This window comes from Chiloscyllium punctatum, chromosome 24 (genome assembly GCF_047496795.1).
Source record: "Chiloscyllium punctatum isolate Juve2018m chromosome 24, sChiPun1.3, whole genome shotgun sequence".
In the NCBI taxonomy this organism is placed as follows: Eukaryota; Metazoa; Chordata; class Chondrichthyes; order Orectolobiformes; family Hemiscylliidae; genus Chiloscyllium; species Chiloscyllium punctatum.
This window is the reverse complement of record NC_092762.1, coordinates 85319275-85345086: the sequence shown is the minus strand read 5'-3', so window position 1 is coordinate 85345086 and position 25812 is coordinate 85319275. Positions and strand designations below refer to the sequence as shown.

Below are 25812 nucleotides of genomic sequence, written 5' to 3'. Positions count from 1 at the left end.
AACCCTTCCTATTCATATACCCATCCAGATGCCTCTTAAATGTTGTAATTGTACCAGCCTCCACCACTTCATCTGGCAGCTCATTCCATACACACAGTTGCCCCTTCGGTCCCTTTTACATTTTTCCCCTCTAACCCTAAACCTATGCCCTCTAGTTCTGGACTCCCCCACCCTAGGGAAAAGACCTTGTCTATTAACCCTATCCATGCCCCTCATGATTTTATAAACCTCTGTAAGATCACCCCTCAGCCTCCGACGCTCCAGGGAAACAACCCCAGCCTGTTCAGCCTCTCCCTATACAGAGGCATCTCAATTATCCAAAGGACACGGCCAGGGAGAATTTCCTTCAGTTAATTGAATTCCGGATAATCGAATGTTGGATAACATAGGTTAGCCGTGCATTGGGACTTTATGATCTAGCCGGATATTCCGCTATTCAGATAATCAAATGCTGGATAATCAAGGTTCCTCTGTAGCTCAGATCCTCCAACCCTGGCAACATCCTTGTAAATCTTTTCTGAACCCTTTCAAGTTTCACAACATCCTTCCTGTAGGAGGGAGACCAGAATTGCACATAGTGTTCCAAATTTTCTTTCTGCATCCCTGTTTTATTCTGCTATGTGCAATTTCAGGGCTTTTGACTTGCCCCAGCAATTCTCAACATAAAATTATATTTTAAAAGGCCCAAGTTCTCACAGTTGTGAAGCCAGGTCTGAATTACGATCAGCCAACACATGGAAGTCTCTCTCTTTCTCACGGAGTCTGTTGGTCAGCTCACTGAGTTCCCATTTACTCTTGGAAAGTTCATTCGTGTGATACTGAAGTTCGTCTGGAAAAAGAGAAAATTTGAAATCCTAATGAACACGTGTCCCACTGAAATAAAGCTCTTAATTTGCTCCTGGCCCTTTTTCAGTTTTCATGCTGTGTTTGAACCCCAATTGAAAACATGTCTCTCCATTATATAATGTTTCCCAATCCTCTCTCCTCCTCTGCTGGGACTCAAAAAGTGGCTTCCAATTTAGTGGGCCTGTGTGAGTGAATTTACAACCAACATCCTCCTTTTTGGTGCATCACCCACCCTGAAGATGGTGCCAGGGTTTGCAATGCAGTTGGCACAGAGGTTGGCACAGCTGAAGCAGATAGGAGGTTTCTGTCAGCATGGAGGAGCCCTGAGGACAGGGGAGTAATAGGTGCCTTCATGTAGAGGTGGATTCTCCTGAGTGGGTGTGGGGCACGAGAGTGGAATGGGCACAGGGTCATCCTGCCTAGAGTGGGGAGTGCCCTGTGAAATAAACCTTGGATTACACCAACCTGCTGGTCCCTTGGTTGGAGTGGATAGCCTCCAGGGCCTTTCACAGCCAGCCTGGTGCTGGGCCACTTCTTTGGCAACAGGACAGAGCCCTCCTGCATCCACAGGCTGGTCACATGCAGCTCAGTGAATCCTATATGGGATATGAATTGGCAAGGATTGGCCAACAGGTGAGATGTACCTCTGCTCAGCTTCCTTCTTCACACTTCCAACAGGGGGCACTGTGGTTGGGAATCACTGCGATTCTCATTTGGCAATTTTCTTCCATCCAACTTAGCTGACATAATTCCAAGGTCACTGGATTGTGTGTGTGTGTGTATGTGTGTGTGTGTGTCACTGTGTGTGTGTGTGTGTGCTTGTGTGTGTGTGTGTTTGTGGGTGTATGAGTGTGTGTGTCTGTGTATGTGTGTGTATGAGTGTGTGTGTATGAGTCTGTGTGTTCTGTGTGTGTATGTGTGTGTGTGTATGGGTGTGTGTGTCTGTGTATGTGTGTGTGTGTGAGTGTGTGTGTGAAAGTGTGTAAGTGTGTGTGAGTGTGTGTGTTCTGTGTGTATGAGTGTGTGTGTCTGTGTATGTGTGTGTATGAGTGTGAGTGTGTGTGTTCTGTGTGTATGTGTGTGTGTCACTGTGTATGTGTGTTCTGTGTGTATGTGTATGTGTAAGTGTGTGTATGAGTGTGTGTTCTGTGTATATGTGTGTGTGTGTATGAGTGTGTGTGTTCTGTGTGTATGTGTGTGTGTCACTGTGTATGTGTGTGTGTAAGTGTGTGTGTATGGGTGTGTGTGTCTGTGTATGTGTGTGTGAAAGTGTGTAAGTGTGTGTGAGTGTGTGTGTTCTGTGTGTATGAGTGTGTGTGTTCTGTGTATGTGTCACTGTGTATGTGTGTGTGTAAGTGTGTGTGTATGGGTGTGTGTGTCTGTGTATGTGTGTGTGTGAAAGTGTGTAAGTGTGTGTGAGTGTGTGTGTTCTGTGTGTATGAGTGTGTGTGTCTGTGTATGTGTGTGTATGAGTGTGTGTGTGTAAGTGTGTGTGTTCTGTGTGTATGTGTGTGTGTCACTGTGTATGTGTGTGTGTGTTCTGTGTGTATGTGTATGTGTAAGTGTGTGTATGAGTGTGTGTTCTGTGTATATGTGTGTATGACTGTGTGTGTTCTGTGTGTATGTGTGTGTGTCACTGTGTATGTGTATGTGTATGTGTGTGTGTGTTCTTGTGTATGTGTGTGTGTCACTGTGTATGTGTGTGTATATGTAAGTGTGTGTGTATATGAGTGTGTGTGTGTGAGTGTGTGTGTTCTGTGTATATGTGTGTGTGTGTCACTGTGGATGCGTGTGTGTTGAGTGTGTGTTCTGTGTGTGTGTGTGTCACTGTGTGTGTAAGTGTGTGTGTATGAGTGTGTTCTCTGTGTGTGTGTCACTGTGTATGTGTGTGTATGAGTGTGTGTGTGTATGAGTGTGTGTTCTGTGTGTATGTGTGTGGGTCACTGTGTATGTGTGTGAATGTGTAAGTGTGTGTGTATGAGTGTGTGTCTTTTGTATGTGTGTGTGTCACTGTGTATGAGTGTGTGTATGAGTATGTGTTCTGTGTGTATGTGTGTGTGTCACTGTGTATGTGTGTGTGTATGTGTGTGTGTGTTCTTGTGTATGTGTGTGTGTCACTGTGTATGTGTGTGTATATGTAAGTGTGTGTGTATATGAGTGTGTGTGTGTGAGTGTGTGTGTTCTGTGTGTATGTGTGTGTGTGTCACTATGTATGTGTGTGTGTATGTGTAAGTGTGTGTGTATGAGTGTGTGTGTAAGTGTGTGTGCATGTGTCACTATGTATGTGTGTGTGTATGAGTGTGTGTGTAAGTGTGTGTATGAGTGTGTGTGTATGTATGAGTGTGTGTGTAAGTGTGTGTATGAGTGTGTGTGTGTATGAGTGTGTGTGTAAGTGTGTGTATGAGTGTGTGTGTGTGTCTGTATGTGTGTGTAAGTGTGTATGTATGAGTGTGTGTGTAAGTGTGTGTATGAGTGTGTGTTTTCTGTGTGTATGTGTGTATGTCAGTGTGTGTGTGTGTGTGTGTGTGTGTGTGTGTGTCTGTGTGTGTGAGTCTGTGTGTGTGTGTGTGTGTGTGTGAGTCTGTGTGTGTGAGTCTGTGTGTGTGTGTGTGTGTGTGTGTGTGTGTGTCTGTGTGTGTGTGTGTGTGTGTGTGTGTCTGTGTGTGTGAGTCTGTGTGTGTGTGTGTGTGTGTGTGAGTCTGTGTGTGTGTGTGTGTCTGTGTGTGTGAGTCTGTGTGTGTGTGTGTGTGTGTGTGAGTCTGTGTGTGTGTGTGTGTGAGTCTGTGTGTGTGTGTGTGTGTGTGTCTGTGTGTGTGAGTCTGTGTGTGTGTGTGTGTGTGTGTGAGTCTGTGTGTGTGTGTGTGTGTGTGTGTGTGTGTCTGTGTGTGTGTGTGTGTGTCTGTGTCTGTGTGTGTGTGTGTGTGTGTGTGTGTGTGTGTGTGTGTGTCTGTGTGTGTGTGTCTGTGTGTGTGTGTGTGTGTGTGTGTGTCTGTGTGTGTGTGTGTGTGTGTGTGTGTGTGTCTGTGTGTGTGTGTGTGTGTGTGTGTGTGTCTGTGTGTGTGTGTGTGTCTGTGTGTGTGTGAGTCTGTGTGTGAGTCTGTGTGTGTGTGTGTGTGTGTGTGTGTGTGAGTCTGTGTGTGAGTCTGTGTGTGTGTGTGTGTTAGAGAGACCAGAGTTTTATACAGCCTCAGCTGTACATCCTGCTCTTATGTTCTAATCCTCTTGAAATGAATGCTCACCTTGCATTTGCCTTCCTAACCATCAACTGAATTTATATGTCAACCTGAAGTGAATTCTAACCCAGCCCTCTTAAGTCCCTTTGTGCTTCAGATTTCTGAAGCCTTTCCCCATTTAGAAAATAGTCTTAGACCTCTATTCTTTTGGCCACAGTGTATAACCCCAAACATTCCAACATTATATTCCAACTGCCAACTCCTTTGCCCACTCTCCCAGCCCATTCAAGTCTTTCTGTAGCCTCATCGCCTCTCCAACAGTATCTGTCCCTCCACCTAGCTTTGTGACATATGCAAACTTAGCAACAGTGTGCTCAGTTCCTTCATTCAGATTGTAAATGTATAACGTGAATAGTTGTGGTTCCAACATGGAACTCCACTAGTCACTGGCTTAAATCCTGAAAAATACCCCTCTGTCCCCATACTGCCTTCTGCCAGTCAGCTGATCCTCAATTCATGTCAGTACCTTGCCCCTAACACCATGGACTCTTAGCTTATTCAGCAGCCTCCCGTGTAGCACCTTGACAGAGGTCCTCTGGTTCAGGTCTACTGGGCTCTCCCTTATCTAATCTACTTGTTACCTCCCCAAAGAATTCTAACATTTTTGTCAGGCATGACCTCCTTGACAAAGTCTTTAGCCTTAAAACTTGTCCTTAAACATTTAGACTAAAATGTAATGTTGAATTATAGAACACATTTGCTACACTCTAGAAAATAGACAGGCAGGGAGGGTCTGGCCAAGAAAAAGAAGGTAAAAACATCTGTTCTCACCAAGTGATAACAGGATGCTGTAAGGCAATTAAGAACATTTGCCTTAACATCAGTGCCTTAAAAGAGTTCAGAAAAGATGTATAAGGATGTTGCCAGGGTTGGAGGGTTTGAGCTACAGGGAGAGGTTGAAAAGGCGTGTCGGAGGCTGAGGGGTGACCTTATAGAGGTTTACAAAATTATGAGGGGCATGTATAGGGTAAATAGACAAGGTCTTTTCGCTGAGTGAGGGAGTCCAAAACTAGAGGGCATAGGTTTAGGGTGAGAGGGGAGAGGTATAAAAGAGATCGAAGGGGCAACTTTTTCACGCAGAGGGTGGTGCGTGTATGGAATGAGCTGCCAGACGATGTGGTGGAGGCTGGTACATTTAAAAGGCATCTGGATGGGTATATGAATAGGAAGGATTTGGAGGGAAATGGCAGTTGGGACTAGATTGAGTTGGGATATCTAGTCGGCATGGATGGGTTGGACCGAAGGGTCTGTTTCCATACTGTACATCTCTATGACTCCATGACTCTATGAATCTGTGTAAACAGGACACTGAGTGATAACATTCAAGCCTGCTCCCTTGTGAAATGAATGACAGTGTTTGATTCTGACCCCAAAACGAAACTCGGTATTGTCAAAAGCCTTGTATTTAATTGTCAGGCCCTATCAATTATAATGGATTCTTATTACCCCTTACAAGTGAGGCAGACACAGAAGGAAAAACATCTTTTCTCTTACAAATCCCTGACTTGAGAGTTCAAAAGGACACTAAAGAGAGAGAGACCATTTTAGTGCTGGGACTGCTGAAGCCAGTAGAAAATTAACTCTTTGTGCTTACTTGCTATGGATTGAATTTAATTGCATTTTGAGTCTTTATGATGATTTTGAGAAGCCATTACTGGTTATGAAATGCAAACTCTTTAAAAGGGAATATTGATGAAGCTTTAACTTACTTGCTGTTCTTACAGACCATGACTGCCCCACTGTCAATTCTAACTAGTCAGATCTTATGTCTCATTTGAATTTGAATCACAATCTTGAAAAGAAAGCATGTTTAATTTGAGGCTAATGAATCAATTTAAATGCAACCATACGGTAACATCTCAGTCTCAGGTACAGAATGATTCAGTGCTTAAGATAAAAAGCAGGAGTCTGCTCCCAGCTTAAAAATTACTCTCAACCTCATGTTGAAAAGATTCTGGCACAATGTGTCAGGAAGCCATTTTATGGTCAAAAGTTTGCCCTCCTTGCTAAGAAGCCGTTTTGTCAAACAATTGTATCTGACCTGTGCGAGCTGTGGAAGGTTCCCTTATGACATTTAGACTGGTACTTCTCTGTGAACAATGTGGTAAGATACTTATCTCGCCAGCAGGCACCTAACTCGGCTGGATTTGTTTTGACAACCTGCTGGATGGTTCAAGGCCTGTAGGAGTGACCAGTCAAGCGCACACAGACCTGTCAATTAACTTCTCTTCCTTACGAATTATTGTCTTTCACTATTATCTGTTTAATTTTGTGAATGTTTTGTATAAAGGAAGCCTGTTTGTGACAGGAGGACAGAGTAGCCTGCAAGAGTTTTTAAAGAACAGCGATACCCTACTCTCCTGGGTTACAGAACCTAGTCAGTTTAGCTTATGGTATCAGTGTTATGTTGTAACAGTGATGCTATCGGTACATAAAAGTGATGACTAAAATTTAACTAAATGGTCTGTGAGAGGTTTTTTTATTCCAGACCACGATTTCTGGGATAGACCAACAGAGGCTTATAGGTTGAGTCTTCAAGGGATTCCCTGGGCTGTTTAACATTCCCTTGATGAAAGTCTGCTGACTCGGCTCTATTTTACCCATGCACTTCCAAGTACTCTGCAATCTCATCCTTAATAATCGACTCTATAATCTTACCAATGACTGAGGTCAGGATCATGGCCTATAGGTTGCAGTTTTATGCCTCTCTCCTTTCTTAAACAGGGGTATTGCATTGGCCATTTTCCAGTCCTCTGGAACCCTCCCTGACTCCAGTCATTCCTGAAAGATCCCGACCAATGTCTCTATAATGTCCTCAGAGCTTTCTCTGGACTGCTTCCAACAGCAGTGTATCTTACCACATTGTTCACAGTGTTCCAGCTGTGATTTAGTTAGTATAGTTTTAGCAAGACCTCCCATTTTTATATCCATTCCCTTTGAAATAAAGCTGAAGATGTGTTGCTGGAAAAGCGCAGCAGGTCAGGCAGCATCCAAGGAGCAGGAGGATCGACGTTTCGGGCTGCCCAAAACGTCGATTCTCCTGTTCCTTGGATGCTGCCTGACCTGCTGCGCTTTTCCAGCAACACATTTTCAGCTCTGATCTCCAACATCTGCAGTCCTCACTTTCTCCCCTTTGAAATAAAGGTCAACATTCAATGTTTTTTCTCTAATACACGCTGAACCTGTATGCGAGCTTTTAGAGATTCATGCACAAGGAAGTCCAAATCCCTCTGGCCTCAGCTTTCTGCAGTCTTTCTCATTTAAACAATATTCAGCTCCTCTATTCTTCCTGCCAAAGTGCACAACCTCACATATATTCCATTTGCTAGGTTTATGCCCATTCACTTCACCCATTAATATCCCTCTTCAGACTCCTTGTGTCACCCTCATCACTTACTGTCTCATCTACTTCTGTGACATTCACTTCCATCGTCCAAGTCCTGAGTGTCCAGTTTTCATTGTTAGACCATTCCTTCCCCATTCGGCAACTCCCTCCCTAAGTCTCTCCTGCTCTCTCTCCCCCTCCTGCTTTTTAGAACTCACCTCATTCTCAAAAGTATTCCTCAAGTCGGTCTTTATTAGATTTTACCACATCATGCTCATGTGCAGCATTTTGAGCAGTTTCATTACATTCAAGGCAACATAGAAATGTAGTTTGTTGTTGTGCTGACCTTGCAGATTGGAGTTTCGCTTGCTGAGGTCACTGATTTGATTCCTGTGTCCTGCAATAGTTTCCTCCTGATTGTTGATCTGTTTTAGCAACGATGTCTGTTTAGAAAGACAAAATAGTTGGACATCAAAGGTGAGATATTGTGAAGGTGCCTGTCAGTCCCCTTTAAGAAAGCTCAGCTGACACTGGACTTCCTGCAGGCACTGAGATTCCGAGCACTTTCCAGGTCAGAAATACGTCCATTAAAGAACAGGGGCAAAGGTCATCAGCAAATTGCCTCTGCTGATGGTCTGTCCCTTTAGGATTGGGGTTCAAGTCCAGTTTCCAGTGGAAGGTGTCGCCAGACTGTGTTGGTCATGAGTTTTCACCTCCATTAGGATTAGGACAAGGGAGCCTGGGCGGCACAGACTCACCCTCAGATTGGGATCACTGCTGCATCTGGAAGCCAAGAGCACAGCCCAACAATCAAACCAATTCCCAGGGGAATCAGATTGACACTTACAAAATACTGAGGGGCCTGGATAGAGTGGCTGTGAAGAAGGTGTTTCCATCAGTGGGAGAGACTAGTACCTGAGGGCACAGCCTCAGGGTGAAGGGACAACCCTATCGAACTGAGAAGAGGAGGCGTTTCCTCAGCCAGAGGGTGGGGAATCTGTGGAACTCGTTGCTGCAGAGAGCTGTGGAAGCCAAGCCACTGACAGTATTTGAGACAGAGACAGAGGCTGGTTATGATCCATATCAACTCCAGTTCCTCAGCCTGCCTTGGATCCCCTGCAATTTGTCTACTGATGGAGCAGGTCCACTGCGGATGCTATTTCCCTAGCCCTGCACTCAACCCCGGAATATCTGCACAAAGACGCCTACGTCAGATCCCTGCTCATTGACTACAGCTCCACCATTATCCCCTCCAAACTGATCCCAAACCTCCAAGACCTCGGTCTCGGCCCCACCCTCTGCAACTGGGTCCTCAGATTCCTGACCCACAGACCGCAATCAGTGAAGACAGACAACAGGACCTCCCCCACAATAACATGCAAAACTGGACTACACCCCCCCAAGGGTGTGTCCTCAGCCCCCGGCCTGTACTCCCCTGACACCCACGGGTGTGTAGCCAAATTCTGGATGAGCGCCATCTACAGGTTGGCTGATGACACCATTGTGGTGGGACGAATATCAAACAACAGCGAGTCAGATGGGAGGTAGAAGGTGCAATGAGAACAACTTCTCTCTCAACATCAGCAAAACTAAAGAACTGATCATTGACTTCAGAAAGAAATGAAGAGAACACGCCCCCAATTAGATCAACGGAGCCGAGGTTGAGAGGGTGGAGAACATCAACTCCCCCGGAATGGCAGTAACCGACAATCTGTCCTGCACTTCCCACGTATGTGTGATGGTCAAGAAGGCACAACAACGCCTCTTCTTCCTCAGGTGACTCACCATAAGGACCGTCACCAACTTTTACAGATGCACCATAGAAAGCAGACTGTCCGGGGATATAATGGTCTGGCACAGTAACTGCTCTGCCCAGGATCATAAGAAATTACAGAAGGTGGCGTGCACAGACCAGACCATCACAGAAGCCAACCCTTCCATCCATGGACTCCATTTTGTGTGTCTCGGTGCCACAGAAAGGCTGCCAACATCATCAAAGACCCTCCCACTCTGGTAATGATCTCCCTCAACTCTTCCACCAGGTACAAGATACAGAAGTCTGAACACATGCACCAGCAGGTTCAAGAACAGCTTCTTCCTGACCGTTATTAGACTGATGAAGGGACTCTCTAGCCTGAAGTAATGCTGATCTTGTTAATGTTTATCTTGCCACGTGCACGCCCTGGGCAGTATAACCTGTGTGCCTCACTCTGTCTACGTCTTTTTCGCCCAAACACCTGTATGTCCTTGCTTGTTATGATTTGCCTATACTGCTCATAAACAATGTTTTTCACTGTTCTTAGGTACACATGATAATAAATTTAAAAAGTTAGGTTTGTGATGAGTAAAGAGAGCAAGGAGTTTGGGGAGAGAGCAGGAGAAAGAAGTTGAGAAACAGATCAGCCATGATAGAATGGGGGAGCAGACTTATTGGACTGAATAGCCTAATTCTCTCCTATATCTTATCGTCTTTACTTAGTTTCCAAGAGAACCAAAAGTCAACAAAAAAAAATTTACAGCAATTTTTTTCAACATTCCAATTTTGGGTTCCTGGGGTATCACTGCCTGGGCCATTCTCAGCTGAATTGTTAATAAACTGCAGTCACATGGAGCCTGTTGAGATCTTGGGTAACGTTCGATACTGAGCGATTGGCCATTTTGGACTCAACCATGTTGCTGTGGGATTTGAGTCACCTCCAGGCCAGGCTGAGGTGCAGGTTTATGAAGAATTCAGTGTTAGTTCTTCTTAGCTGCTTTCATGGCATTTGAATTCAAATCCAAAGAACATTAAACACAGTCACTGGGATCCCAGAGCAGAACTATCTCCATTCTGCTAGCTTCCTGTTAATGGAGAGTATGGAACAAACAATTCAGGGACAGAAGGAGGACATTCACTCCATAGTGACAGTCAAGTAGATCAGAGCTGTACTAGAGCTCCAACCCATTTCAAACTGGCCCACGTTCAGCCCTTACAACGGCGAGACTGATGTCAGAGCCATACCCAGCCAAGAGGGGCATGAGATGTATTTGTTTGTCCAAGCTCCTGGTGAGATCACCACAGCCAAGGCCATCATCAAGATCAGCTTGTGCCACATCATTAACATCCCCATCATCCATCGCTGCCTCAGCACAGCTGCTACTGCTGTCACCCTGATCCAAATCTCGTTACTGTGTGATTCCACAATTCCAATGTTTGCTGACAGTGCGGCACTCCCTCAGCACTGACCCCCCGACAGTGCGGCACTCCCTCAGCACTGACCCCCCGACAGTGCGGCACTCCCTCAGCACTGACCCTCTGACAGTGCGGCACTCCCTCAGCACTGACCCCCCGACAGTGCGGCACTCCCTCAGCACTGACCCTCTGACAGTGCGGCACTCCCTCAGCACTGACCATCCGACAGAGTGTCACTCCCCAGCACTGACCATCCTACAGTGTGGCACTCCCTCAGCACTGACCCTCTGACAGTGCGGCACTCCCTCAGCACTGACCCTCTGACAGTGTGGCACTCCCTCAGCACTGACCCTCTGACAGTGTGGCACTCCCTCAGCACTGACCATCCGACAGAGTGGCATTCCCTCAGCACTTACCCTCTGACAGTGTGGCACTCCCCCAGCACTGACCCTCTGACAGTGCGGCACTCCTTTAGCACTGACCATCCGACAGAGTGGCATTCCCTCAGCACTTACCCTACAATAATGTGGCACTCTCTCAGCACTGAGGATCCGACAGTGTGGCACTGCCTCTTTACTGACCCTCCGATAGTGTGGCACTCCCTCAGCACTGACCATCCTACAGTGTGGCACTACCTCCGCACTGACCCTCCGACAGTGCGGCACTCCCTCAGTTCTGACCCTCAGACAGTGCGGCACTCCCTCAGCACTGACACTCCAACAGTGCGGCACTCCCTCAGCACTGACCCTCTGACAGTGTGGCACTCCCTCAGCACTGACCCTCTGACAGTGCGGCACTCCCTCAGCACTGACCCTCTGACAGTGTGGCACTCCCTCAGCACTGACCATCCGACAGAGTGGCATTCCCTCAGCACTTACCCTCTGACAGTGTGGCACTCCCTCAGCACTGACCCTCCGACAGTGCGGCACTCCCTCAGCACTGACACTCCAACAGTGCAGCACTCCCTCAGTTCTGACCCTCAGACAGTGCGGCACTCCCTCAGCACTGACACTCCAACAGTGCAGCACTCCCTCAGCACTGACACTCCAACAGTGTGGCACTCCCTCAGTTCTGACCATCCGACAGTGCGGCACTCCCTCAGCACTGACACTCCAACAGTGCAGCACTCCCTCAGCACTGACACTCCAACAGTGCGGCACCTCCTCAGCACTGACCATCCGACAGTGCGGCGCTCACTCATACTGACCCTCCAAAAAGCATCCCACCCAGACTCACCCACCCAGCCCTATCCCTGTAATCCTGCATTTCCAATTTTTGATGCATCTAACCTACACATCCATGGACAATATGGGACAATTTTGCATGAGTCAAAAAGTGTGGTGCTGGAAAAGCACATCTGGTCAGACAGCATCTGTGGAGCAGGAGAGTCGACGCTTCGAACATAAGCTCTTCATCAGGAAAGTGAGTCTTGACGAAGAGCTTATGCTTGAAACGTCGATTCTCCTGCTCCTCGGATGCTGCCAGATTGGCTGTGCTTTTCCAGCACCACACTTTTTGACTCTGATCTCCAACATCTGCAGTCCTCATTTTCTCCCCGCAATTTCCTATGGCCTATGCAACCTAACCTGCACATCATTGGATTGTGGGAGGAAACCCATGCAGACACGGGGAAAATGTGCAAACTCCACACAGTCAACCGAGGATGGAACTGAGCCAGTATCCCTGATGCTGTGAGGCAGCAGTGCTAACCACTGAGGCATGGTGTGAAGCCCAGTCTTATTCTGTCAGATTGCTGCTGTCTGATGATTGTCCCTTAATGAGAGGGAGGCAGAGAAGTATCTTCCATTGGCCGTGAGTTAAAGAAGCCCCGGCCTCTCCTGGGTATATCTACGCTGCCCACTCCCCCTCAAACAACTGGCTCTATCACTCACCACCTCCTTCTCTTTCTCCTCCTGAGTCTTCTTCAGATCATTGTACAGAGCCGTCATTTTCACCTCCAGCTTCTTGTGACTTTCCCGAAGTTGTGTGTTTTGTTGTTGGAGCTGGGAGACCTCTCGCTGTGGGTTTGGAGACATTAATGCAAACCAGAATGTGAGGAACAGAGAGAACAGAATAATGGCCCCAAAAGGGTGCATTCTGATTAAGGATTTTAAAGATCTCAGCATTATCCTGTCTGCCTGGATGTAGGAATTTTTTTGTTACTGTTCAGACAGCAGCAAGGGACAATGCACTGAGGGTTCTGTTTGGAGACTTACTCTGCCTTTATACAAACACATACTACAGTTTCACTTTCCCAACGTCATCAGAAACCTGCTATGTCGACATCCACTTCCTGGAACCCTCATCGTGCTCAGAGCTATGTTGAAGTGGTCACACAAGATCATTAAATGGGGATTACAGACAGAAACTGCAGCATCACTTTGAGTAGGTCTAGCTACTCTGGAGAGAGAGAGAGAGAGAAAGAGAAACAGAGAGAAACAGGGGGGAAGTGTTTCAATTTGATGCTGGCATCCAGGAGGGTGATTTGATTGGGTGATTGAGAGACAGATTGTTTCAGGAGCTGAGGACCCAGGTGGGCAGTGTCCAGGTCAAGTCGAGAACAAACGTCTTGTTTGAAATGTTGCAGATGTTGAAGATCCAGAACAGAACTTCCTGTGGACATGTTTGGATATGTCTCGCATTTATATAGCTCCTTTCTTGTCACTGTCTCAAAGCATTTTACAACCAATTAAATAACTTTGCAAATCAGTGTTTTTTTGAAAGTGAGGTCTGAAGGAGAGACTTGGGTTTAATAGCGTTTCATTGAGATATTAATCTCGATGGATGGGCGGTGGGTGGGCGCCTCCTCGTCGCCGACGTCATGTAGAGGAACGCTCCCCTGAGACTGATTAATGTGTACGCCCCAGTGGGTAAGGGACCTCTTGACCAGTTTGCCAGGTCTGCCTGCCATTTTTAGGGTGGCAAGGTGGCTCAGCTGTTAGCATTGCTGCCTCACAGTGCCAGGGACCCGGGTTCAATTCCAGCCTTGGGCAACTGTCTGTGTGGAGTTTGCACATTCTCCCCGTGTCTGCGTGGGTTTCCTCCGGGTGCTCCGGTTTCCTCCCACAATCCAAAGGTGTGCCGGTCAGGTGAACTGGCCATGCTAAATTGCCTGTAGTGTTAGGGAAATGGGTCTGGCTGAATTGTTCTTCAGAGGGCTGGTCAGGCCGAAGGGCCTGTTTCCACACTGTAGGGAATCTAATCTAAGACAATAAACCAGAGTTACTTTAATATGAGGGATGTCAGAAGTTATAGGAGCCAGAGTGGGGGAGCATCAATCAGATCCTTTACTGTCTTCCAATTGGTGTAGTCAGGCTTCTTGGCCTTTTGGTTAAGATCAAGTGTCTGTTCTTATCAGGACAGGTGTCGAGGTGCAAGTCACCAGAGCTAGTGGAGATCATCACCGGATTGTGATTGGACGTTGGAGGGTCATTTGGTTGTGCTGACCTGCTCTTGGTGGACCTTGGGTGCAAGGAGGGTCGTCACCAGAGGAAGAGACAGAGCACCGTGGGGAAAAAGGAGGGCAGCACCACCCAAGCAGGAAATGATGATCCCTCTGAGGGGATGGGGAAAGGCCTCCCCCCACTCGGTGAGAACCAAGAGGTACCCACCGGCCCACAGCTCCAGGTAACTGGGAGCAGCGGTCCTGTGACAGCCCCGCTGTCAGATGGAGAACTGGACTGTGCGGATCCTGGGCCGAACCCGAAAACACCAGAGCAGGGAAATGGCTCCAGCGTGGAACCGGACAGCTACCTCAGACCTGGGAGGGTCCAGTAGTTTGCTGTCACCATGGGGATGCACACAGATACCCCAGAGAGGCAAGACCAGCAGCAAATGGACACTGTTAACCTTGTAAACTGTTAAAATGGGGTTAAAAATTGCCAGCATCAATGTGCGTCGCATCAAATCGGCAACGCAATGTGTTTCTACGCTGGCCTTCCTCGCCAACGTTAAAGCCGACGTCCTGTTTCTGCAGGAGTGTGGGATACCGCACCTCAGCAGCTACAGGAGATGGTCGAGCTTGTGGGCCAATGGGCCGTCAGTTTGGTCGGGGGCAACGATAGCCGTGTCTCCGGCCTGGGTATCCTGTTGTGAGGAGGTAACTTCACCATCTCTGAGGTTAAGGAGGTGGTGGGCGGGCACCTCCTCGTCACTGACGTCATGTACAGGAATGCCCCCCTGAGACTGATTAATGTGTACGCCCCAGTGGGTAAGAGTGAACGGTTGGCCGTCCTGCTACAGCTTCCACTGCTGCTGGCTACATCCAGGCCGGTCATTCTGGCCGGAGACTTCAACTGTATCATTGATGCAGATGGACGATCCGGCGGAGGTGGGGGGGAGGGGGTGACAGTAAACCGGACGCCACGTCCAGAGCCCTGATGGACACGGTAAAAGATGTCAAGCTGCACGATGTCTTCAGCACCCCTGCAGATGGAGCGCAGCGTAGATACACCTGGTCACGGGCAGACGGGTCTATCTGCTCAAGGATCGATGACCTGTTTGTGTCCCGAATACTCTCGGTCAGATCCACCGCGTCAAGCCGGTGTTCTTCTCTGACCACTGCCTCCTGCTGGCCGACTGTCACCTACAGGACGAGCAGTGGGTTGGTAAGGGAACGTGGAAGCTGAACACAAAGCTGTTGGCCCTGGGAAACATTGAGGAGCTCAAGAGGGACTACGCAGGTTGGAGAACCGTGAAGCCCCTCTTTGAGTCCCCAACGGACTGGTGGGAAACAGTAAAAGGGAACATCAAGAGGTTCTTCATCCTCAAAGGTGTCCAGGAGGTGAGAGAGAGGCGGGAAAAACTGTCCCAGCTCCAGGAAAGTATGCAGAACCTGCTCCTGCTGCAGACGATGGGGGTCGATGTCACGGAGGACCTCAAGGAGGTGAAGGGCCAGCAAGCCTCGCTCTTTGCCTCGGAGGCCTCCAGGATAATCTTCCGGTCCAGGGTCCACTCGGTGGAGCAGGACGAGATGTGCTCATGTTTCTTCTTCCAGAAGGTGCACAAAGAGAGCTCCGTGCTCAGCAGCCTGAAGGAAGAAGATGGCTCGATAACGTCATCTCAGGCTGACATCATGAGGATCAGTAAATCCTTCTACGCCAGTCTGTGTGACGCGAAGCCGACCGACAGCGCGGCCTCCCAGTCGTTCCTGTCCTCTATCACAGAGGTCTTAGACGACAGAACACGAGAGAGGCTGGACCAGCCGCTATCTCGGGACGAGCTGACCAAGGCCCTCGAGTCTTTCGAAAAGAATAAAACTCCTGGAAGCGACGGCTTACCGGTCGAGCTGTATTCCGCTCTGTGGGACTTGATTGGCCAGGACCTGCTGGAGGTGTATGTCAGTATGCTTCAGGCAGGTACCATGAGTGAATCCATGAGGAAAGGCATCATCACCCTCATCTACAAGCGGAAGGGGAAGAGGGAGGAACTCAGAAATTGGAGACCAATCTCACTGTTGAATGCGGATTGCAACATCTTGTCAAAGGTCATCGCCAACCGGGTCAGGTCTGCTCTGGGGTTGGTGATTCACCCTGACCAAACCTGTGCTGTACCGGGCAGGAAGATCGCTGAGAGTCTCGCACTCCTCAGGGATACGATCACCTACGTGCAGGACAGAGGGTTGGACACCTGCCTGATCAGCCTGGACCAGGAGAAAGCCTTTGACAGGATATCACACACATATATGAGAGATGTTCTCTCCAAAATGGGCTTTGGGGAGGGAATCTGCAAATGGATCAGACTGCTCTACACCAACGTTGTCAGTGCAGTCTCAATCAATGGGTGGGAATCAGATAGCTTCCCAGTCAGATCTGGAGTCAGGCAGGGCTGCCCTCTCTCTCCTGCCTTGTTTGTGTGCTGCATAGAGCCATTTCCCAAGTCCATTAGGAAGGATGCGAACCTGAGAGGGGTGACTATTCCTGGCAGCGGGGGCCTACAGGTTAAGGCCTCCCTGTACATGGATGACGTTGTCGTTTTCTGCTCGGATCCGCTGTCCATGCGCAGACTCATGTGCATATGTGACCAGTTCAAATGGGCCTCGGGGGCCAAGGTAAACCGAGGCAAGAGCGAGGCCATGCTCTTCGGGAACTGGGCCGACCAATCCTCGATCCCCTTCACCGTCAGGACCGACCACCTGAAGGTGCTGGGTACTTGGTTTGGAGGTGCTGGGGCGTGCACCAAGTCTTGGGAGGAGCGTATCAGAAAAGTGAGGCAGAAACTGGGCAGATGGAAGCAACAGTCGCTCTCCATCGTGGGGTAAAAACCTGGTCATCAGGTGTGAGGCACTGTCATTGCTGTTATACATGCCACTGGTCTGGCCAATTCCAGAACCTGTGCTGCTCTCAGACACCCGGGCCATCTTCCAATTTATATGGAGGTCAAAGATGGACCGGGTCCGAAGGGACTCGCTGTACAAGGATCTGGGCAACAGGGGAAAAAATACACCCAATGCCACCCTGACCCTGATGGTCACCTTTGTGTGTGGCTGCATCAAGCTGTGCGTGGATCCCCCCGTACGCAAACACCAAGTGTCACTACGTAGTGAGGTTCTACCTGTCCCCGGTGTTGTGAAGGATGGGCCTGGCCTCGCTGCCGCAGAACGCTCCGAGTAGTTGGACCGTTCCGTATCACCTGTCCTTCGTGGAGAAGTTTATGAAGAAAAACACCTTTGACCACAAGTCCATCAGGAAGTGGTCAGCACGTAGTGTCCTTGAGACCCTTTGGGAAAAGGAGAGGGCGGATCCTATCGAGCGGTTCCCTGAGCAGACTGTCAAAGCCATTTGGCAGAATGCCTCATCGCCAGAACTTTCCAACAAGCACCAAGACGTGGCTTGGCTGGTGGGGAGAAGGGCTCTGCCTGTGAGATCCTTTATGCACGCCCGGACACTCAGCCACACCGCATGCTGCCCTCGAAGCGGCTGCGGGGGGGGACGAGACTGTCACACACCTCCTTCTGGAATGTGCCTACACAGAAGAAGTCTGGAGAGGAATGCAGTGGTGTTTGTCGAGGTTCGTCCCGAGCAGTGCCGTGACGCGGGACTCCGTGCTCTACGGTCTGTTCCCCGGGACGCACACCGAGACAAACATCAACTGTGTCTGGAGGATCATCAACTCGGTGAAAGACACTCTCTGGGTGGTTCGAAACCTGTTGATCTTCCAGCTGAAGGAGTTGACCCTGACTGAGTGTTGCAGACTGGCACATTCCAAGGTCCAGGACTATGTGTTGAGGGACGCGCTGAAGCTTGGGGCAGCTACCGCCAAGGCGCGGGGGGGAAAGACCACCGTGTAACATCTGCCCGCCTAAAGAAGAACAGGGGGCCCACGCAGTAATCGGGCCCCGCTGACGCCTCAGCTAAAAATGTAATCGTACAGACCTGTAAATAGGAATGATTACTCTGTTTTCGGTATGCAAACAAATGGAATGTTTACGTATGTATGGCATGTCCAACTGTACAGACCATCAAATTATTTTATGAATAAAGTATATTTTTGAAATTGTAAAAAACGTTATCAGAGTGACGACCTGTTCTGAGTCTTGTGCAACTGGAATTACAAACTCATAATGCCCTCAGCCCTGACCCTCCGACAGTGCGGCACTCCCTCAATACTGACCCTCCGACAGTGCAGCACTCCCTCAATACTGACCCTCCAACAGTGCAGCACTACCTCAATACTGACCCTCTGATAGTGCGGCACTCCCCCAGCACTGACCCTCCGATAGTGCGGCACTCCCCCAGCACTGACCCTCCGATAGTGCGGCACTCCCCCAGCACTGACCCTCCGATAGTGCGGCACTCCCCCAGCACTGACCCTCCGACAGTGCGGCCCCCTCTCAGCCCTGACCCTCCGACAGTGCAGCACTCCATTAGTACTGACCCTCCAACAGTGTGGCACTCCCTCAGCTCTGACCCTCAGAGAGTGCGGCACTCCCTCAGCACTGACCCTGTGACAGTGCGGCCCTCCCCCAGCACTGACCCTAAGACAGTGCATTGTTCTGTCAGATTGCTGCTGTCTGATGATTGTCCCTTAATGAGAGGGAGGCAGAGAAGTATCTTCCATTGGCCGTGAGTTAAAGAAGCCCCGGCCTCTCCTGGGTCTATCTACGCTGCCCACTCCCCCTCAAACAACTGGCTCTATCACTCACCACCTCCTTCTCTTTCTCCTCCTGAGTCTTCTTCAGATCATTGTACAGAGCCGTCATTTTCACCTCCAGCTTCTTGTGACTTTCCCGAAGTTGTGTGTTTTGTTGTTGGAGCTGGGAGACCTCTCGCTGTGGGTTTGGAGACATTAATGCAAACCAGAATGTGAGGAACAGAGAGAACAGAATAATGGCCCCAAAAGGGTGCATTATGATTAAGGATTTTAAAGATCTCGGCATTATCCTGTCTGCCTGGATGTAGGAATTTATTTGTCAGTGTTCAGACATCAGCAAGGGACAATGCACTGAGGGTTCTGTTTGGAGACTTACTCTGCCTTTATACAAACACATACTACAGTTTCACTTTCCCAACATCATCAGAAACCTGCTATGTCGACATCCACTTCCTGGAACCCTCATCGTGCTCAGAGCTATGTTGAAGTGGTCACACAAGATCATTAAATGGGGATTGCAGAAACTGCAGCATCACTTTGAGCAGGTCTGGCTACTGTGGAGAGAGAGAGAGAGAAAGAAAGAGAAACAGAGAGAAACAGGGGGGAAGTGTTTCAATTTGATGCTGGAATCCAGGAGGGTGATTTGATTGGGTGATTGAGAGACAGATTGTTTCAGGAGCTGAGGACCCAGGTGGGCAGTGTCCAGGTCAAGTCGAGAACAAACGTCTTGTTTGAAATGTTGCAGATCCCTCTATTAATAACGGCTTTGGCTGACAGATCCAACAACACTCAAGCAGCTTGACTGTATCTTGGACAAAGCAGCCCCCATTTGATCAGCACCACATCCACAAACATCCACTCCCTCCAACACTGGTGCTCAGTAGCAGCAGTGTACTATCTACACAAAGCACTGCAGGAAATCACCAAAGATCCTCAGACAGCACCTTCCAAACTCATGACCACTTCCATCCAGAAGGACAAGGGCAGCAGACACATGCGAACACCACCTCCTGCATGTTCCCCTCCGAGCCCCTCACCATCCTGACTTGGGAATACATCGCAGTTCCCTCAGTGTCGCTTGGTCAAAATCCTGGAATTTCCTCCCTAAGGGCATTTTGGATCTTGAACCATGGACTGCAGTGGTTCAAGAAGGCAGCTCACCCCCACCTTCTCAAGGGGCAACTAGGGACCGTCCCAGCCAGAGGTGCCCACAACCCCCAAATGAATAAATTTTAAAACTGTACAAGAGGTGGCACGGTGGCTCAGTGGTTAGCACTGCTGCCTCACAACGCCAGGGACCCAGGTTCGATTCCAGCCTTGGCCGACTGTCTGTGTGGAACTTGCACATTCTCCCCGTGTCTGCGTGGGTTTCCTCCGGGTGCTCTGGTTTCCTCCCACTGTCTAAAGATGTGTAGATTACGTGAATTGGCCATGCTAAATTGCCCGTAGTGTTCAGGGATATGCAAGTTAGGTGCATTAGTCAGGGGTAAAATAAAGAGTATTAGGGAAGGGGAATGGTCCTGGGGGGGGTTACTCTTCGGCAGGTTGGTGTGGGCTTGTTGGACCGAAGGGCCTGGCTCCAACAGGGATTCTATGATTCTATGAAGCCCCGTTATCCAGAGAACACAGTGTTCCACAGCAGCCGTAAAGAAGAGTCAACTAAGGAACAATGTTGAGGATGGTTCTAACCTACCATCCAACACACAAGCACATCAATGTGAGGTAGGGACCAGCAGCATCCCCGTCCCATCAGCGAATTGGAAGGAAACTACTTGTTAAGTCCCCTCAATAAAAAATAATTGTGGGAGCTGGAATCCTGAAACTCAATAACTCTGGCAGTGTCTCAGGTGACTGTTCTTCTGAATGGAAAGCAGCTGGGAAATGGTGGGATCTACGCTGATGACCGGGGAGGGTGGGGTTAGGGTGGGTGGGGTCAACGCTGATGACCGGGGAGGGTGGGGTTAGGGTGGGTGGGGTCAACGCTGATGACCGGGGAGGGTGGGGTTAGGGTGGGTGGGGTCAACGCTGATGACCGGGGAGGGTGGGGTTAGGGTGGGTGGGGTCTACGCTGACGACTAGGGAGGGCGGGGGTAGGGTGGGTGTGGTCTACGCTGACGACTGGGGAGGGTGGGGTCTATGTTGATGACTGGGGAGGGCAGGGGGGTTGGGTGAGTGGGGGGGAATGGGGAGGATGGGCAGGAGGGTGGGAGGGTGATAGGGAGAATGGGGGAGGGTGGGGTGGGAGGGGGATAGAGAGGATGGGGGAGAGTGGTGGTGGGATGGGTGGGAGGGGGATGGAGAGGATGGGGGAGAGTGGGGGTGGGATGGGTGGGAGGGGGATGAGGAGGATGGGGGAGAGTGGGGGTGGGATGGGTGGGGGGAGGATGGGGAGGGTGGGGGTGGGAGGGGGATAGAGAGGATGGGGGAGAGTGGTGGTGGGATGGGTGGGAGGGGGATGGAGAGGATGGGGGAGAGTGGGGGTGGGATGGGTGGGAGGGGGATGAGGAGGATGGGGGAGAGTGGGGGTGGGATGGGTGGGAGGGGGATGAGGAGGATGGGGAGGATGGGGAGGATGGGGAGGATGGGGAGGGTGGGGGTGGGAGGGGGATGGCGAGAATGGGGGAGAGTGGGTGGGGGTGGGATGGGGAGGATGGGGGAGGGTGGGAGGGGGATGGAGAGGATGGGGAGGGCGGGGTGTTTGTCAGGGAGATGTTGGGAATGGAGTGCCAAAAAGACATCACGTGAGAAGCCAGCAAAGGGATTGCTGAGACTTGGGTATGTTTCAATAAAGGTTTCCACTCATCCTCCTAACTTCCAACAGTGCAGGCTCAACCCAATCTAACTTCTGTTCATTCTTGTCCCCACCAGTACTGTACCCCAGTGTTATACAGGGACAGACCTGCCCCCATCATTACTGTATCCCAGTGTTATACAGGGACAGACCAGTCCCCACCAGTACTGTATCCCAGTGTTATACAGGGACAGACCTGTCCCCATCAGTACTGTACCCCAGGTTTATACAGTAACAGACCTGTCCCCACCTGTACTGTACCCCAGTGTTATACAGGGACAGACCTGTCCCCATCAGTACTGTACCCCAGGTTTATACAGTAACAGACCTGTCACCACCAGTACTGTACCCCAGTGTTATACAGAGACAGTCCTGTCCCTACCAATACTGTACCCCAGTGTTATACAGTGACAGACCAGACCCCAACAATAATAAACCCCAGTGTTATATAGAGACAGACCCGTCCCCCACCAGTACTGTACCCCAGTGTTATACAGTGACACACCTGTCCCCACCAGTACTGTATCCCAGTGTTATACAGTGACAGACCTGTCCCCACCAGTACTGTACCCCTGTGTTATACAGAGACAGACCTGTCCCCACCAGTACAGTATCCCAGTGTTATAGAGAGACAGACCTGTCCCCACCAGTACTGTACCCCAGTGTTATAGTGACAGACCTGTCCCCTCCAGTACTGTACCCAAGTGTTATACAGTGACAGACCTGTCCCCACCAGTACTGTACCCCAGAGTTATACAGAGACAGACCTGTCCCCACCAGTACTGTACCCCAGTGTTATACAGTGACAGACCCCTACCCACCAGTACTGTACCCCAGTGTTATACAGTGACAGACCTGACCCCAACAATACTATACCCCAGTGTTATACAGTGACAGACCTGACCCCAACAATACTATACACCAGTGTTATACAGAGACAGACCTGTCCCCATCAGTACCATACCCCAGTGTTATACAGAGACAGACCTGTCCCCACCAGTACCGTACCCCAGTGTTATTCAGTGACACACATGTCCCCACCAGTACTGTACCCCAGTGTTATACAGTGACAGACCTGTCCCCACCAGTACTGTCCCCCAGTGTTATACAGTGACAGACCTGTCCCCACCAGTACTGTACCCCAGTTTTATACAGTGACAGACCTGTCCCCACCAGTACTGTCCCCCAGTGTTATACAGTGACAGATCTGTCCCCACCAGTACTGTCCCCCAGTGTTATACAGTGACAGACCTGTCCCCACCAGTACTGTACCCCAGTGTTATACAGTGACAGACCTGTCCCCACCAGTACTGTACCCCAGTATAATACAGTAACAGACCTGTCCCCTCCAGTACTGTATCCCAGTGTTAAACAGTGACAGACCGGTCCCCACCAATACTGTACTACAGTGTTATACAGACAGACCTGTCCCCACCAGTACTGTATCCCAGTGTTATACAGTGACAGACCTGTCCCCACCAGTACTGTATCCCAGTGTTATACAGTGACAGACCTGTCCCCACCAGTACTGTACCACAGTGTTAGACAGTGACAGACCTGTCCCACCAGTATGGTATCCCAGTGTTAGACAGTAAAACACCTGTCCCCACTAGTACCGTACCCTAGTGTTATACAGTGTATACAAGTGTCCCCACCAGTAACGTACCCCAGTGTTATACAGAGACAGACCTGTCCCCACCAGTACTGTACCCCAGTGTTATAGTGACAGACCTGTCCCCTCCAGTACTGTACCCTAGTGTTATAGTGACAGACCTGTCCCCACCAGTACTGTACCCCAGTGTTATACAGTGACAGACCTGTCCCCACCAGTACTGTACCCCAGTGTTATACAGTGACAGACCTATCCCCACCAGTACTGTACCCCAGTGTTATACAGTGACAGACCTGACCCCACCAATACCGTACGACAGTGTTATAGTGACAGACCTGTCCCCACCAGTACTGTACCCCAGTGTTATACAGAGACAGTCCTGTCCCCACCAATACTGTACCCCAGTGTTATACAGTGACAGACCAGACCCCAACAATAATAAACCCCAGTGTTATATAGAGACAGACCCGTCCCCCACCAGTACTGTACCCCAGTGTTATACAGTGACACACCTGTCCCCACCAGTACTGTATCCCAGTGTTATACAGTGACAGACCTGTCCCCACCAGTACTGTACCCCTGTGTTATACAGAGACAGACCTGTCCCCACCAGTACAGTATCCCAGTGTTATAGAGAGACAGACCTGTCCCCACCAGTACTGTACCCCAGTGTTATAGTGACAGACCTGTCCCCTCCAGTACTGTACCCAAGTGTTATACAGTGACAGACTTGTCCCCACCAGTACTGTACCCCAGTGTTATACAGAGACAGACCTGTCCCCACCAGTACTGTAGCCCAGTGTTATACAGTGACAGACCCCTACCCACTAGTACTGTACCCCAGAGGAATACAGTGACAGACCTGACCCCAACAATACTATACCCCAGTGTTATACAGTGACAGACCTGACCACAACAATACTATACACCAGTGTTATACAGAGACAGACCTGTCCACATCAGTACCATACCCCAGTGTTATACAGAGACAGACCTGTCCCCACCAGTACCGTACCCCAGTGTTATTCAGTGACACACATGTCCCCACCAGTACTGTACCCCAGTGTTATACAGTGACAGACCTGTCCCCACCAGTACTGTCCCCCAGAGTTATACAGTGACAGACCTGTCCCCACCAGTACTGTACCCCAGTTTTATACAGTGACAGACCTGTCCCCACCAGTACTGTCCCCCAGTGTTATACAGTGACAGATCTGTCCCCACCAGTACTGTCCCCCAGTGTTATACAGTGACAGACCTGTCCCCACCAGTACTGTACCACAGTGTTATACAGAGACAGACCTGTCCCCACCAGTACTGTACCCCAGTGTTATAGTGACAGACCTGTCCCCTCCAGTACTGTACCCTAGTGTTATAGTGACAGACCTGTCCCCACCAGTACTGTACCCCAGTGTTATACAGTGACAGACCTGTCCCCACCAGTACTGTACCCCAGTGTTATACAGTGACAGACCTGTCCCCACCAGTACTGTACCCCAGTGTTATACAGTGTCAGACCTGACCCCACCAATACCGTACGACAGTGTTATAGTGACAGACCTGTCCCCACCAGTACTGTACCCCAGTGTTATACAGTGACAGACCTGTCCCTACCAGTACTGTACCCCAGTGTTATACAGTTGCAGACCTGACCCCAGCAGTACTGTACCCCAGTGTAATACAGTGACAGACCTGTCCCCACCAGTACTGTACCCCAGTGTTATACAGTGACAGACCTGTCCCCAACAGTACTGTCCCCCAGTGTTATACAGTGACAGACCTGTCCCCACCAGTACTGTACCCCAGTGTTATACAGTGACAGACCTGTCCCCACCAGTACTGTACCCCAGTGTTATTCAGTGACAGACCTGTCCCCACCAGTACTGTACCCCAGTGTTATACAGTGACAGCCCTGACCCCACCAGTACTGTACCCCAGTGTTACACAGTGACAGACCAGTCCCCACCAATACCGTACGACAGTGTTATACAATGACTGACCTGTCCCCACAAGTACTGTACCCCAGTGTTATACAGTGACAGACCTGTCCCCTCCAGTACTGTACTCTAGTGTTATAGTGACAGACCTGTCCCCACCAGTACTGTACCCCAGTGTTATACAGTGACAGACCCCTCCCCAATAGTACTGTACCCCAGTGTTATACAGTGAAGATCTGTCCCCACCAGTACTGTCTCCCAATGTTATACAGTGACAGATCTGTCCCCACCAGTACTGTCCCCCAGTGTTATACAATGACGGACCCGTCCCCAACAGTACTGTCCCCCAGTGTTATACAGTGACAGACCTGTCCCCACCAGTACTGTACCACAGTGTTATACAGGGACAGACCCGTCCCCACCAGTACTGTACCCCAGTGTTATACAATGACAGACCCATCCCCACCAGTACTGTACCCCAGTGTTATACAGTGACAGACCTGTCCCCACCAGTACTGTACCCCAGTGTTATACAGTGACAGACCTGTCCCCACCAGTACTGTACCCCAGTGTTATTCAGTGACAGACCTGTCCCCACCAATACCGTACGACAGTGTTATACAGGCAGACCTGTCCCCACCAGTACTGTACCCCAGTGTTATAGTGACAGACCTGTCCCCACCAGTACCGTATCTCAGTGTTAGACAGTGACACACCTGTCCCCATCAGTACTGTACCCCAGTGTTATACAGTGACAGACCCCTCCCCAATAGTACTGTACCCAGTGTTATACAGTGACAGACCT

General features: G+C 49.8%; 1 protein-coding gene across 1 annotated transcript in view; it reads right to left on the bottom strand.

The window, feature by feature from the left end:
- Window positions 1–25812, bottom strand: part of LOC140494786 (uncharacterized) — a 309123-nt gene that overhangs the window by 48097 nt on the left and 235214 nt on the right. Inside the window, exons 2-3 of the mRNA XM_072594381.1 lie at window positions 18720–18845; window positions 12469–12594 (exon numbers count right to left, since the gene is read on the bottom strand). Coding sequence (XP_072450482.1) covers window positions 12469–12594; window positions 18720–18845 — 252 coding nt within the window. The remainder of the gene's footprint in view (window positions 1–12468; window positions 12595–18719; window positions 18846–25812) is intronic.